At 44.2% G+C, this 16,648-nt stretch overlaps 1 protein-coding gene across 5 annotated transcripts in view; it reads left to right on the top strand.

Annotated features, from left to right (window-relative positions):
- The window catches only part of DCAF5 (DDB1 and CUL4 associated factor 5), a 103,228-nt gene extending 90,991 nt beyond the window's left edge, over window positions 1–12,237 (top strand). For all 5 annotated transcript variants that reach the window (XM_054447411.2, XM_054447407.2, XM_054447408.2 and 2 more), the window contains exons 8-9: window positions 638–765; window positions 7,533–12,237. In XM_054447411.2, coding sequence (XP_054303386.2) covers window positions 638–765; window positions 7,533–9,287 — 1,883 coding nt within the window. In that variant the 3' untranslated portion in view covers window positions 9,288–12,237. The remainder of the gene's footprint in view (window positions 1–637; window positions 766–7,532) is intronic.
- The last annotated feature ends 4,411 nt before the right edge of the window (window positions 12,238–16,648 follow it).

Raw genomic sequence — 16,648 nt, 5'->3', positions numbered from 1 at the left:
GTACATGATATCTTTAAGGCCCACTCTCTAATTCTAATTTTCACTACTTGGACCCTGCTTATTATGAAAGTGATCCAAATTTTTCTTTCTTTCTATATCCTTAGTTCTCCCTGCTATCAGGGGGAAAAGTATTCTCTCTATTATTTCCCCCAGTGGTTTTGGTTTTTATGGGGTTTTTTGTTTTGTTTTGTTTGCTGTCTTCATCATAGACACGGAGGGCAAATGGATTAGAGATGTTTTTTGTACATTTAAGTCATATGCTTCTGGTTCTGCATGTCCTTGATTCAGCTGCCTAACTATTCCCAAGCAGTTCAGTCTCATTTTGCTCATGGTTGGCCTTTTCTAAGGTAACACTTGGCTTCCATCTTGGGGATCAAAAATTTGAGAAATGTTTTAAGTGGCTTTGGTTTCATTGACAATGGAATTGCAGTGGGTGAGTGTGGGCAATGCTTAAAGGCTAAATAAAGGCTCTTCATAAGAGCACATATGCTGAGAGGTGTTTCATCTTCTCTCTTTCCATAGCAACTTTTATCCAAAAATCTTTGCTCCCGTTCAGAGCTGTTTATCTGCCATTACTGGAACCTATTTACTTTCATTCATTTCATCATCTGATTTTTGTTTCCTTCTGTTTTCCCAGGTGGCATTGGTAGGGTGGTCAACGGAGCCTTCATGGTGCTGAAAGGGCATCGGTCTATTGTTAACCAAGTCCGATTTAATCCCCACACCTACATGATCTGCTCTTCTGGTGTAGAAAAGATTATCAAGGTGAGGCACCTTCCCCTTCTGTCCTTTTAGAGAAATTCTCACAATTTATAATTAGAAGAAACTAGAACAATTTATGTAGGACCTCATATTTAAACATACTAAAGGTCTATCAGAATTCTCAGATTTTAACATATTATAAAATATTAGAAAGCTGATATTAAAAAGTGATGCCAGCATAGTGACAGTACCTGTAGTCCCAGCTACTTGGGAGGCTGAGGCAGGAGGATCACTTCAGCCTAAGAGTTTGAGGCCAGCCTGGAGAACATAGCAAGACATCATCTTAAAAAATAAAATAAAAAATAAAAATAAATAAATTTTAAAAAGGAAGAAAGAAAGGTGATTTAAAATACTCTTTTCAGAACCATTTAGTTTTTCATTTAAAAAATTTTTTTAGAGACAGGGTGTTGCTGTGTTGCCCAAGCTGGACTCAAACTTCTGGGCTCAAGCAATCCTTCTGCCTGAGCCCCCCAAAGTAGCTGGAACTACAGGCATGCACCACTGTACCTGGCTTGGAACCATTTTTTTACACTAATCACTAGGCTTTGAAACAGAGGTTGTCTTCTAGACACTACCTTGTATGCTGCAACATTTTCAAAAGCCTTTGGCCTTGAGTATAATGAATTCTGTTTTCCAAACCTCATCTGGAGGTTAGGAGAGCCACTATCCCCTCAGTTACTTTGTATGTACTTTGCATTAATTGCCATCCTAATATGGCATGGATAAAACTACTGATTGCCAGAATCATAGTTAAATTGTCTCAGGATATATCACAAAAACTACTGCATGTGGTTGTAATTGAGGCTACTTGGGTATGAACACTAAATACTTGGATCATTTGCACATTGGCTGAATGAACTTACCTCTACCAAGAAATGTTTTTATAACTGCAAAAGTGGGTCCTAGCCTGGCCTGTGTCCACAGAAGGATGACCCACTGCCCATCACTTGTATTCCAGTTGCTAGTACCATTTTTTCCACATCTGAGAAAATGAGAATTCAGGGTAAATGATTAATTCTTGAGGTCCCTGAGATAATGACTTTTAAGTAAGAATAGGTGATGTTCCTGCCAAAAGCTAAAATACCTCGATTTTGGCTGGGTGTGATGGCTCACACCTGTAATCCCAGTACTTTGGGAGGCTGGGGCAAAAGGATCACTTGAGCCCAGGAGTTTGAGACCAGCCTGGGCAACATAGTGGGACCCAGTCTCTACAAAAAATTTAAAAATTAGTGTATACCTGTGGTCTTAGCTACTTGGGAGGCTGAGGCTGACGGATTGCTTTAACCTAGGAGGTCGTGCTACAGTGAACATGTTCCCACCACTGCACTCCAGCCTAGGCAACAGAGTGAGACCCTGTTTAAAAAAAAAAAAAAAAAAATTCCTCAATTTTTTTATTAAAATGACTTTGAAAACCTGAGAGTTTTCAGAGAAAAAAATAAAAATTAACTTGTGATTATTTTATTTCATAATTTTCATTTTCTTTTGTTCTTAAAAAAAATAACTATCCAGAGCTAAATCAAGTTGTACTTCATGGCAGGGGGCAGCTGTCAGAAATAAAGAGGCCAGGCGTGGTGGCTCACGCCTGTAATCCCAACACTCTGGGAGGCTGAGGCAAGTGGATCAGCTGAGGTCAGGTGTTTGAGAGCAGCCTGGCCCAAATGGTGAAACCCTGTCTCTACTAAAAATACAAAAATTAGTCGGGTGTGGTGGTGTGTGCCTGTAGTCTCAGCTACTCAGGAGGCTGAGGCAGGAGGATCGCTTGAACCCAGGACGCAGAGGTTGTAGTGAGCCAAGATTGCACCACTGCACTCCAGCCTGAGTGACAAAGCGAGACTCTGTCTCCAAAAATATATATATATAATATTGGCATGTAGGTCAGTATTTTTTTGGCCTTAGTCCAACTTCCTTGATTTAGGCTTTGCTGGTCCTGTGGATCAGAGCTGACTTTCATGGCAGCACACATTTCCCTGTGGGGCTAGAATGAGGAAATCATTTTTACTGACTTTTTCTTTTTACAGATGATGAGATTTAAATTACAAATTAACTGTCCAAGGTCACACAGCTAATTGGTGGCAAAGCTAGGATAGAGCCCTGCCCTTTGTTCTTCCCAGTCACCACCACATTTGCCATGCTGGTGGGAAAGCAGCAAGCAGCCCAATTCTGCTGCTAGATTCTATCCTTTCAGTAGGGCAGTCATTGAAATGGCCTAGTCCCTTGCATTGCTTTCCCCTCTCCTTTGGCCGATGACTAATGGGTTGACTCTGTAACGTGTCCTCTCTGGGCCTGTTGACGTCATTCTCTTTCTCAGAGAGCTTTCTGCTTGGGCATCTCCTTTACAAGAGGAATTCCTGTTTGAGTGTGCACTCTGGGATGCTTCTGTGATAAGTCTCCCTATTTATTGTTTAGTCAACTGAAGTCCTTGCCCTAAATGTCATATGTTGCAAACTAGCCAAGTTCTCAGAGAAAAAAATGTTTTCTCTGTGAGGTTGTACAGACTGAACTATGGAGCTCACTGCTCCCTGGTTTGCATGGGATCTGAACCCTCTTCCACCAGGAGGCACATTTAGCCCTTTGAAACATTAAGTATGTACAGATGATCATAGTGAGAAGGAAAGCAAAAAGCTCTGGAGTCCTCAGCTTTGCTGTCTCACAGGTGTCATCCCCATTCACAGTCTGGCTGGGAATGGCATGGCACTAAGAATTGCAGGAAGGGAGGTGGTAAGGAGAAGGATGAGACCAATGGCCATGCTGGCCTCATCTCAATTGGAATTACTGCCTCACCCTGCACTTACATTATCCTGAAAGGCCGCTGAGTCTCGACCCTTGGTTCTGTCTCCCATCTGGAAAGTGAGGGTGCTAACGGTGCCTTACCACCCAGGAGTGCCTTGTGAATTACCTGTGCCTGACTCCTATTTTAATAAATGTCACTTTCCTGCCTGCTATTTCTGAGAGGATCAGTGGCTCAAAGAGCATTAGCCACCACGTTCTGGTCCAGCCTGAGACCTGCTTTTCTCTCTCTACTCCCCCTTCTCTCTGTCCTTGTCATTTACTGCCACCTTCCGCTAGGAGAAGAGTCCCTGTTGTCAGGGACAACACAGGGAAACCCCATCTCTACGAAAAATTTAAAAATTAGCCAGGCATGGTGGTGCCCGCCTGTGCTCCCAGTTACTCAGGAGGCTGAGGTGGGAGGATCACTTGGGTCCAGGATTGAAGCTGCAGTGAGCCGTGTTCATGCCACTGCACTCCAGCGTGGGTGACAGAGTGAGACCCTTTCCCAAAAATAAAAGCGTATCATGATCACTTGTGTAACTCAAACACTTGTCACTTAATTGCTTTCCATTTTTATGATGTTTGAATAAGAATTGAACTGCATCCTTTTTCTCAGCAGCCCCTTAAGCTAAACTTCACTGTGCATGGAGAGGAAAATACTTGTCTCATCTCTCGTCTTGTCTCTTCACTTCTTTTCTTTCTTTTCCTTCTTTTCTTTTTTCTTTTTTTTTTTTTTTTTTTTTTGAGACAGGATCTTACTGTGTCACCCAGCAGGCTGGAGTACAGTGGCACAATCATGGCTCACTGCAGCCTCAACCTCCCCAGGCTTAGGTGATCCTCCCACCTCAGGCTCCCGAGTAGCTGGGACTTCAGGTGTACACCACCACTCCTGGCTAATTTTTGTATTTTGTAGAGACGGGGTTTTGCCATGTTGTCCAGATTGGTCTCAAATTCCTGGGCTCAAGGGATACTCCTGCGTTGGCGTCCCAAAGTGCTGGGATTACAGGTGTGAGCCACCACGCCTGGCTTTCTCATGAACTTTGCCCGATGATGAGACATGTCGAGCCATATATATATATGTATTTTTTTTTTTTTTTGAGACAGGATTTCGTTCTTGTCTCCCAAGCTGGAGTGCAATGGCGCAATCTCGGCTCAGTGCAACCTTCTCCTCCCGGGTTCAAGCAATTCTCCTGCCTCAGCCTCCCGAGTAGCTGGGACTACAGGCACCTGTCACCACGCCCAGCTAATTTTTGTATTTTTGGTAGAGACAGGGTTTTACCACGTTGGCCAGGCTGGTCTCGAACTCCTGACCACAAGTGATCCACCCGCCATGGCCTCCCAAAGTGCTAGGATTACAGGCTTGAGACACCACGCCCGGCTGCCACATTTAACATGTAACAGGAAGTTGGTTTTTCATTGATTCACTTCTGAGTTGTTAACTTTCCAGTGTAAAGAGATTACCAATTTCACAAATGGTTGGAATTTATATATTAATACTAAGGATTAGGACCAAGATAATAGGGATGGTCAGTACTTATAATGTTCAGAAGTTTCTCTGAGGGTGGGTTTTAACATTCTGGTTGAGGCATTCAATTGCCAAATGAAAGAGAAAACATCACATTTATTGGTGTTGGGTATGGGCTTTGGTATAATTTCTCATTTACACATATGAGAAACAGGCTTTCAAGTGTGAGGTCATTTGCTCAGGGCCACAGGAAATGACAGGTCTGGGGTTCCTACCTGCTCCCCTTACTCCTGAAGCGCTGTACTGTGTGTCTGGAGTGAAGGTTTTGTTTTGCTCTGAATCTTAGGATTGGATGAGACCCATCTAATTTACTGTTCAGAGGAAGGAGCTGCGCATCACCCACTAACTAGGAGTCAGTGGAAACCCACACTCAAGACTCCTGCCTCTTAATCCTGCATTTCACTCCATTACTCCAGGCTTCAGGAATGAACAGTCTACCTCAGCTTAATACATTCCAGAGCTCAAATGCAAACTAACTTTCAGTGTTATGACTTTTCATTCCTGAAGGGAAAATGTAGGAGCTGGGTAGTAATATACTGAAACTTAAAAATGGGCTTGGTAAGGAGTTAAGCCAGCATCTCACTGTTGTTATTTTGTACTTTTGTTAACAAATTGTGAGTTTCTGTGAGGTACAAATAGATTTATCTTCATATTAGAGAACATGGTTAATGACATTTTACCACTTTTAAACTGGAGAGGTGAGAGATTTGGCTCAGAATTACGAATAAGATGCAAAAAAAAAAAAAAAAAAATCCTAAGGGCTTTCCCTTTTGGACCACTCAGCTTCCTTTCTAAGCCACCAAGCTCTTTTATTCCCTTAGACATCTGTTTGCAGAGATAGTAATTATAGCTTAAGCCACATGCTGGAGACCGTGTTTAAACCTTCAGATAAACCCTTTATTTTATTCTACTTATTTTATGGTAACTGTAGTCTAGTGTTTCTCAAAAGTTGGTCTCCCTACTTACTCATCCCTTGAGTGGCTAAAAATGCATGGTCCTGATACCTGTTCATGACTTACTGAATCAGAACCTCTAAGAGTGGGACTGAGGAATCAACATTATAATTGCTCTTCTGATGATTCTTGTGCACTCCAAAGTGAAAACCAATCCCTTGAAACTCTCTAGGGTAAGATTATGAAGCTGGAGAGGAGAGAACATCTGAGCCACATCTAGAGTTATGGATAGGGAACAAAGTTGAAGTTGGGAACTGGTGGAGAGATGCTAATCTAGAAGGTTTCTTCAGCCTCTTTGGAACTGGGGGTTCCTCTGCAGAGACACCACCTCTCAGGAATTGCCAAGTAAAGCATGGCAGGAATGGGACTCAGGAGAATTCCCACAGGGAGGTACATTTGTCCTTAGATAGCTTTGAGGAAATGAAGTCTTGGTCTAGATGAAGGATGGGGAATTAAGGGGCCACTGTTCTCTGGGTTGGATGCCATCTAAAGATAGACACCAGCCTGTCAGGCAAGAAGATTGCCTGGGATTTCATCTGAGTTGCCATGACTACAGGCTGATGTAACTGGGCTGCTCTGTGCTGCTGTGAACCAGTCTGCAGTCAGGTGGAGCTAATCGTTCTCATTTGCAGTGACAGCTTAATTACCTTGCACTTGATTTTGCATAACAGTAAAGTTAAGCCTTTAAGTCAGGCAGACCTGAGTTTGAGTCCTAGCTCTGCTGCCTTTTAGCTATGAGTCCATGTCCCTGACCATGGAGTGGAGGGGTATTATGAGTGGGGCTGCAGTTACCTGTCCTTGGGGCATGTGTCCTACCTACTCCTATAGCTAACAGACTTGTTGGGGAGCAAGCCAGCAGCTCCCTGGTTAAGAGAACCCAGTTTCCTGGGTAACTGGTGCCTGTATGTCCAAGAGGGAACTGCAGTGTAGGCAGTTGGCTATTCTTATCAAGCTCCAGTGAGCAATTCCCATTAGTTAAAAATAGGAATGTTGCAGTTGGGCAGAAGTGGAGCTATAGGCTCAGATATTAACTACCATAGAGGGCTGAGTGCTGGGTCTGTTTTCATTTGGGAAAAGTGGTACCTCTCTGAGCACAGCTTCGGTCTTCTGAAAGTCTTTAACACCTTGGGCAATCTTCAAGTCATCCTCTATCCTCCAGGATTATTATTATAATGTCCAACTACTAATAGATGAAACTAAAAGGGAGGAAGATTCTGGTGGAGAAAGTATGTGATTACCCTGGGCCTAGAGACAGGACTTAGGTAGGTCTCTTGACACTAGGCTAATAAATACTGTGTTCTAGAGCATGCATTTCCCCACATCTGATTCTAAAAGCCTCAGTTTTCATACACAGCCCACATGATCCAGTCTGGTAAAGAACTTATTTTTAAGTTGGTTAGCAAGTCCTAGTTAAATTACAGGGAGGGTCTGGGGAAGTTCTGCCTTGGTGTTCTTTATCACCACCAGTGAAAGAATACTTTCCAGTTACTCCTTGTTGCTTTTGTTTTTCATTTTCTGTTCAGATCTGGAGCCCATACAAGCAGCCAGGATGTACTGGAGACCTCGATGGTCGGATTGAGGACGATTCCCGCTGTCTCTATACCCATGAAGAGTACATCAGCCTTGTGCTGAACAGTGGGAGTGGCCTGTCGCATGACTACGCCAACCAGTCGGTCCAGGAAGACCCCCGGATGATGGCCTTCTTTGATTCCCTCGTACGCCGAGAGATCGAGGGCTGGAGCTCTGACTCAGACAGTGACCTCAGTGAGAGTACTATCCTCCAACTGCACGCAGGGGTCAGCGAGCGCTCAGGCTACACTGACTCAGAATCTTCAGCCTCACTGCCTCGCTCCCCGCCTCCCACAGTAGATGAGTCTGCCGACAACGCCTTCCACCTGGGGCCCCTCCGGGTCACCACCACAAACGCAGTAGCCTCAACTCCACCAACACCCACGTGTGAGGACGCAGCCTCTCGCCAGCAGCGTCTGTCTGCTCTGCGGCGCTACCAAGACAAACGTCTCCTGGCCCTTTCCAATGAGTCCGATTCTGAGGAGAATGTCTGTGAGGTGGAACTAGACACAGATCTCTTTCCCCGGCCACGGTCACCCAGCCCTGAAGATGAATCCAGCAGTTCTAGCAGCTCTAGCAGCTCTGAGGATGAGGAGGAGCTGAATGAACGCCGAGCCTCTACCTGGCAGCGGAATGCCATGCGGCGCCGACAGAAGACAACCCGAGAAGACAAGCCCAGTGCCCCGATCAAGCCCACCAACACTTACATTGGAGAAGACAACTATGATTACCCCCAGATCAAAGTGGATGACCTCTCCTCCTCCCCAACCTCGTCCCCTGAGCGGAGCACTTCCACGCTAGAGATTCAACCAAGCCGGGCATCACCAACTTCTGACATAGAATCAGTTGAGCGAAAAATTTATAAAGCTTACAAGTGGCTCCGCTACTCTTATATCTCCTACTCAAATAACAAAGATGGAGAGACCTCCTTGGTGACCGGGGAGGCAGATGAAGGGAGAGCAGGAACCAGCCACAAAGACAACCCAGCCCCTTCTTCCAGTAAGGAAGCCTGTCTAAACGTAGCAATGGCCCAGAGGAATCAGGACCTGCCACCTGAAGGCTGCAGCAAGGACACTTTTAAAGAAGAGACTCCTAGAACTCCCAGCAATGGCCCAGGCCATGAGCACAGCAGCCATGCTTGGGCAGAGGTGCCAGAGGGTACCTCTCAGGACACTGGCAATAGTGGCTCTGTAGAGCACCCTTTTGAAACCAAGAAGCTCAATGGAAAGGCCCTGAGCAGTCGGGCTGAGGAGCCACCTTCTCCTCCTGTCCCCAAGGCATCTGGCTCCACTCTCAACAGCGGGTCTGGCAACTGTCCCAGGACCCAGTCTGATGACAGTGAGGAGAGGAGCCTCGAAACCATCTGTGCCAACCACAATAATGGACGCTTACACCCTCGTCCCTCTCACCCTCACAATAACGGGCAGACCTTGGGGGAGCTGGAGGTGGTGGCCTACTCTTCCCCAGGACACTCAGACACTGACCGTGATAACTCGTCCCTGACAGGGACACTCCTACACAAAGATTGTTGCGGGTCTGAAATGGCCTGTGAGACCCCCAATGCTGGAACAAGAGAGGACCCCACTGACACCCCAGCCACAGATAGTAGCAGGGCTGTTCATGGCCACAGTGGCCTCAAAAGGCACCGAATTGAATTGGAAGACACAGATTCAGAGAATTCCTCCTCAGAGAAGAAATTAAAAACATGATAAATACAAAGGGAAAACAAAAAGCTACAAAAGTAGCCTTACAAAAAAAAAAAAAAAAATTTGTTTAGTGAATACAGAGGAAAGGAAAAACAAGTATTAAAGGCACATGAAACCAGGGCCTGAAATTTTGTGTCTGATGCTGCTCCCTTCTATCCAACATTCAACAACGGGTCTGAATGTCTAGCTGGCCGTTGGCTTGTGCTGTGTTAAGAAAGGGAAAAAAAAAACAACCCAAGTGACTCCTTTCTAGTGAGACGTGAGCGTAGTGTGCCGCGCAAGGCTCTGTGGAAGTAAATCTTTGTTGAGACGTTCGACTTGTTCTTGTGTACGCACAATGGCACGTGTGCGCTCATTGTCTCATAAGACCTTTCTTTTAGTTCTCCATCAGAAAGGACCTATGAATTTGTACTTTTTGCCATCTCACCCTGTTTACATGCCATAGGTGTTCTGGTCTGGATGATGGGTGCCTGTTAAATCAGGTTGTGCTGCCAGTGAGTTGTAGATTTATGCTGGAAGAATGGAGAATGGAAACAGGCCTTCAGCCCATTGGCTGCGCTGGAGAGGAAAGCATGGTTCCTTTCTTAAAGAAATCTTCCATGTTTTCTCTAAGTAACACTTCTTTATTGAGCATTTAATGTGGACATACTATAAAAAGAGAATTTTTAATGCTAATGAGAGGTTTAGCACTTAAGATCAGATTCAAGAGAATATAGATTCCTGATAAATTTCACTGTTTGCAAATTGAGCAATGCTGCAACATGTACTGTATGAAGGCCATAAAATAGAGCTAGTCATGGATAACAGACTTTAACCAGTTAGGTGCTAGATCCTAAGAGGCACTCACAAGGCCAGCAGGTGCTTCCTTGGCTCCCACGATGGATTGAGGCATAGTGAAAGAAGGGCAAAGACAGCTTTCCAGAGCTTTGTGCTCAGGCTACTAAAGTAGTTGTTATAGGTGTGTTAATGAAGAAGCTTAGTGAGGAGCAGAATGTGGTACTATATTCATTTAACTCAACCCAGAACCATTGGTCAGAATTGGTGGGACTGGCATCTTCCCTCAGACTTGCAGTTGATAGAGGCTGTGGTGTTCTCACTAGACTTTGCAGAGCAGTAGGCATCTCAAGGTAACAGATTCTTATTGAGTAGGTCTATTAGGAGTCAGAGGGTATGCGGGAGGAGTCTCTGGCTTATGACTTCTGGTTCCCATTAGTCTTAAGTCTTCTGGTTCCCATAAAAGACTCAGTTTTATTGAGGTAGATACAGGTTTAGAAGAGAAAAGAGCAACAGATTTTCAGTGTTGCAGTCACTTGGTTATCTATGAAGGGTTGTGCAAAACAGGAAGGTCTAGGAATGACTAGATATCTTGTTGGCATAAATGTTATGAAAAGGCAGAATACTGGCAAGAAATAAGGAAGAGAGAGAAAAATAATATAACTTTCTTGAGTGCAAAGGTGCTAGACAACTAGGAGCCCAGCTGGGATTGGTGTAGGGAGGGCCAAACACTGACTAGTGTGGCCTCACTGCCCCAGCCTTCCTTTCAGAGGAAGGCCTGTCCTGCTGGAACTGGAGCCAAGGGGAGGCTGCCTATGAAGGCAGAAGACATGGATGAATTCAGGCACTGGGGGTGGGGGGGGGGGTTATTTATAAACACAAGGTGGTTGGTTTAAGCCAAAAGGAGATACCATCCTGATAAGCTCTGTGAAAGAGAAGATGTGCCTGGTGTGTGTGATGCGGCTGGGGTATGAAAACACTGAGAAGGAGATGAAGGAGTGTGTGTAGCATGGGGGTGTGTACAACTTAACACCTGGACTTTTACTGGGGGAGTGGGTAAGTGATTCTGTAACCAACATTAGAATTACTTTGGATTTGTAATCAGATTGGTTCTATGATTTGTCTTTGACTATTCACAGATAATTGTAAATGCTGGTTTTATAAGCCCAAGTCATTTTGCATTTGCTTTTCCAAAATGTATTAAATTGGAATTTTTTAATCCTTTATATACAAAAAAAAAAAAAATACGATCACTCAGTGTGTGTTTCTCTTCCCCTTCTGAGTCAGCACACCCAGTCCTTTATTTTATTCTATTCTATTTATTTTATTTTAATAAGCACATAGCCTCTTCTGACTTCTCAAAGGACAATCCACATATCTTCCTGAAAAGAAGTAGTTAAAGTTCCCTTGGGAACTAGCTACTTGGTAGTTACAGTTCCCAAATGCAGAACTTGGTCTTTTCATGTTAAAAGGCTTAATCTCATTTGGGTACTCAAAAGAGAAGTCAGAGTTTATTCTGGTTAACTTGAGAAGCCAAGAAAGATCATTTTTAGCAAGTATGCCTTCCATCCTTGGCAGAGGCTTCCCAGCATCCTAGGCTCAGCTCACCAGGTGATAGGCCCCATAAGACACACACATGAGCAGGGTGAGAAATGCTTGCTTTATAGCTGCTCCACCCTCATCTCCAGAGATTTTGTGTCTATGGTTGTGGGTCTGGAAACCTGGCAGGAACCACTTCTAGAGTACCTTTGCCTCAACTCTTTCAGAATTGAGGCCCCAACTTTGACGGCGCATTTAATACCCAATTTCTTCCATAATAGATATTTTTAACAGCAGGACAGATGGCACTGATTAGATCAAGAACTATTTGGAAGTGCCTCTTATGTTTTTTTCCTGCATCCTGTACATAAAGTTTTAAGTGGCAGGTCCAGATATATAAAATAATTTCTCTCTATTTTCCAGCTGGTTTTGTTAATGATTCTCTAGGACAGCAGGTAAATGAGTTAAGTTGTTGGCTTGGGGCAAGTGAAGTTTGTGACTATGCTTGATTTAATAAGCTGAGAGTCTCTTGTTTGTCTGTCAAGGTGCCTTCCTCTGCTGAAGCCTTACCTCCTTCTCACCCAGCAACGGTTAACTCTTCTCTTGTGTATATGCAAATAAACCTATTATTCACTTCTCACGTCTTCCTCTTCTCTTCCAGGGAAGACTTGGTTGCTTAGACACCTCTCCTTTATTTCTTTTTTGTTTTATTTCTTGCCTAGTTGGAAACTTGATTGAAAGCTATGCTGAAAACTAGAAGAAAAACTGCAGTGTTCCACATCCATGACAATGGTCATTGTCACTTTTAGGTATTGGGACAAGGTCACATCTGGACAACAAAATGCAGGATAGGAGAAGGTATTTATTTGGTCTCCTTTACCAGGTTTAAAGGGACTTAAGATAGCGAGACCCTGGAACTGATAATTTTATTAGTTGGAACACAGAGAACAATGCAGTGAAGTGACATTACAAACGGCTCCCAAAGAAATATTTTCTGATGTTTCCAAATACCAAATTGCATTTCCTGCCTTGCCCCAGGCATGCACTGCAAACTTTTTTCTAAAAAAAAAAAAAAGCAAAACTCGTATCTCCTGCCCGTAAAGCTGCCTGCTACAGTTAACTGAAAAATTCTTGCCAACCAAGGCTTGTCAGGAAAACAGACGCTTCCAAAGGAAGACTGTCCTTCCCCCATGACCTAAGCAAGACAACATGCCACGATTGAAACACCAAGGTGAAGTAAGGCTCAGTGAGTCCCAGCCTTGCAGCAGCAGGGTAGTGGTTTTGAACAAACTGTGTGGTTCTTAGGTGGGATATTCCGATCTGAGTGCTCAGTTGTCCTTGAGCACTCATATTGGAATTAAATTACATGAATTCAAATAGTTAAAAGCAATTTTGAATTTCTCAATGATGTTTCTCACATGCAGTAGTGCACATGGATCCAAAACCTGTTTGAATCCTAACTGCATTTCATTGTTAGAACAGTGGTGGTAAGATGCTTCTCAGAATGGAGGCTTAGAGGCATAGCTTAAACTTCCCTGTGCCCTGCATTTAACATTGCCCGGATAAGGAAGAGGAGTTACTCTGTTCAATTCACAACAGGATTTACTCGAATGTGCAGAGGATCTAGCAGTGCTTATCTGCAAGACGGTCACGTTGTAAGGAAATAGGATATCTAATGTTTCAAAATACTGAAGTTGGGAAATGACTCCTTTGGGCTTATGGCCCAAAGCCATGAGCTTGTGGAATATTCCAGCCAAAGTACAGAATGCTAGCTTAGAAGTCTGTCTGCCTTTGTGAGTTCCCCTACTAAAGCTAGGAAAGACAATAAAGCCCCTAAGATATGCAGGGGCTCACCCAGACTCCTTAGGCATAAGGGAAGTTTTTGTTATCTAGGGAAGCTGGGAGGGAAGTCATCTGGGGGAAAGGGGATTAGGAAGACTGCAAGGGAAGAAATAAAGTGCTAGGTGGGTCCATTAACTTTCTGGATCCACAGAACTAGCATTCAATGTGCCACGGGACTGGCCTCTGAAACACTTGGTCATCAAGATTCTCCAACCAAAATCCCCCAGTACATATGCTGCTCAACTTAGGATGGGGTTTTATGTCTGATAAACCCATCATAAATTGAAAATGTTGTAAGTCGGCCGGGCGCGGTGGCTCACACCTGTAATCCCAGCACTTTGGGAGGCCAAGGCAGGCAGATCACGAGGTCAGGAGTTCAAGACCAGCCTGGCCAACGTGGTAAAACCCCGTCTCTACTAAAAATACAAAATTAGCCGGGCATGGTGGTGCATGCCTGTAATCCCAGCTATTCGGGAGGCTGAGGCAGGAGAATCGCTTGAGCCTGGGAGGCAGAGATTGCAGCGAGCCGAGATCGTTCCACTACACTGTAGCCTGGGCAACAGACAGAGACTCCATCTCAGGAAAAAAAAAGAAAATGTTGTCAGTCAAAAATGCATTTAGGCCAGGCGTGGTAGTTCACGCCTGTAATCCTAGCACTTTGGAAGGCCAAGGCAGGTGGATTGCTTGAACTCAGGAGTTCGAGACCAGCCTGGGCAATATGGCAAAATCCCATCTCTTCAAAAAATAGAAAAAAAATAGCCAGAAGTGGTGGTGCACAGCAATAGTCCCAGCTGTTCAAGAGGCTGAGGTGGGAGGATCACCCGAGCCTGGGAAGGTAGAGGCAGCATTGAGCCGTGATGGCACCACTGCACTTCAGCCTGGGCAAGAGAGTAAGACCCTGTCTGAAAAAAAAAAATTTTTAATGCATTTAAAACAAACCACTGTTGGCTCACGCCTGTAATCCCAGCATTTTGGGAAGCCAAAGCAGGCAGATCCCTTGAGGCGAGGAGTTCAAAACCAGACTGGCCAACATGGCAAAACCCTGTCTCTGCTAAAAACACAAATATTAGCTGGGTGTGTTGATGCGTGCCTGTAATCCCAGCAACTCAGGAGGCTAAGACACAAGAATCACTTGAACCTGGGAGGCAGAGGTAGCAGTGAGCCGAGACAGTGCCGCTGCACTCCAGCCTGGGCGACAGAGTGAGACTGTCTCAAAAAAAAAAAAAAAAAAAAAAAAAACATGAAAAAGCCATCTAACCTACTGAACATCATAGCCTAGCCTACCTGAAACGTGCTGAGAACACCTAGCCTGCAGTTGGCCAAAATCACCTGGCAACACAGTACACTGCAGAGTATTGGTGGTTTACCCTTGTGATCAGTGGCTGGCTGGGAGCCAAAACTTGCTGCCACAGCCCAGCATTATGAGCAAGTATCTTAATGCACATGTGGCTAGCCTGGGAAAAGATCAAAATTCAAAATTTGAAATACTGTTTCTACTGAACGCATATCACTTTCACACCATCATAAAGTCAAAAAATTGTGTTGTGAGTCAGGGACTGTATAATAATAATAGAGGTCAAAAAATGCAAGATTGAGGCCAGGTGTGGTGGCTCACACCTGTACTCGGAGCACTTTAGGAGGCCGAGGTGGGCAGATCACTTAAGGTCAGGAGTTCGAGACGAGCCTGGGCAACAAGGTGAAACGCTGTCTCTACTAAAAATACAAAAATTAGCTGGACGTGGTGGTGCATGCCTGTAATCCCAGCTACTCAGGAAGCTAAAGCACAAGAATTGCTTGAACCTGGGAGGCGGAAGTTGCAGTGAGCCAAGATCGCAGCCTACGTGAAAGAATGAGACTCTGTCTCAAAAAAAGAAGAAAAAAATGCAGATTAGTTTGGGAGAAATTACCTTTTCAGACCTCTTTGCTAGAATGCATAAATGCCATTAAAAAAGGATTGTATTATAACCCTAACATCAGCATATGTACTTAAACATGCTCCTAAAACAGGTGAGTGTGTGGTTGTTGGTGACTGGCATAGGCTTTCATAGGGTAACATACATCTACGTGCTTGCCTACTCGTAGACTGGTTAGTGACAATATTTGGGTCGTACCCCTATCTCTTTCTTTTTTTTTTTTTTTCTTTTTTTGTAACTTTCTTACCTTATTTTCTCTTCATTTCTCAGAGTCAATTTTTTCTCTCATCTCTCCAAGACCTTGCCTTAAATAGTTAAGGCTAACTTCTGTTCCTTTCTCTTCTTCCCAAGAGAACTGTGAATTAGGTGGAAATAGCATTGAACTAGCAAGAGAAGTGGATCCTATGCATGTTCTCCCGTGGAGTTGCTGCATGAGACTTGGGCAAGTCACTCAGACTCTTGGGAACTGTGAAACAAATCCCTCTCAACTCAAATCCCAATTCCTTCTGTTCCAGCTCCTCTATGTGTCCCTCCTGGGGATCAGAGGGCTCTCTGGCTCTCACTCTGATGAGCTGTCATTCTTAAAACATCTCTGTAGTGCCCACCAGAACCAGTGAGCCAAGATCTTTGGCAAGTGTACAGCTGCTCAGAGCCTCAAGCTTTACCTCTGTAAAATAGGTTCAGCACATTGTCAAGAGATCAAATGAACAGATATGTATATATATGCTATATATATGTTATATAATATGCAAACTATGATAGAATAATATACAATGATTAATTATATAATATATATAAGCTATACATAGCTTGGGACAATGCCTGTTATTTAGAAAGCACTGAAATGTTTGCTATCATTAGTACATTCTCTCTTGTTTGCTTTCATTGCTTGTTGATACGAGTGTGCACACCATGTAGAAGACTTTTTTGGATGGGGTCTGCTGAGAAAGTAACCTCTCCTTCTGAGAGAGAAGATACTGTACCCCAGTAAGTCTTAACCTGAAAACAAAAAAAAGAGTAAATTATTCCCATTATGGTGGACCTGACTAAAGCAGAGTTTGGGGCCTTGGACATGACCTCCGACTTGGGGAGCCAACTGTCTAGAGGCTCCACCTGAAGCCAGGCCTGGCTGACAGAGGCCTCTCAGCTCCTTGCTTATGATGACCCTTACCATGAGTGCCTGACCTCCTGACAGCCTCATTGATTCCTGGAATTTGGTGCCAGCTCTCCACTTTCTGCAAGTCTGCAGGGGTTGGGGTGAGTAGTGGCAAATTTTATTAAACTATAGTCTTAATA

This window comes from Pongo pygmaeus, chromosome 15 (genome assembly GCF_028885625.2).
Source record: "Pongo pygmaeus isolate AG05252 chromosome 15, NHGRI_mPonPyg2-v2.0_pri, whole genome shotgun sequence".
Taxonomy (NCBI): Eukaryota; Metazoa; Chordata; class Mammalia; order Primates; family Hominidae; genus Pongo; species Pongo pygmaeus.
This window is presented reverse-complemented; position numbering and strand designations above follow the sequence as displayed.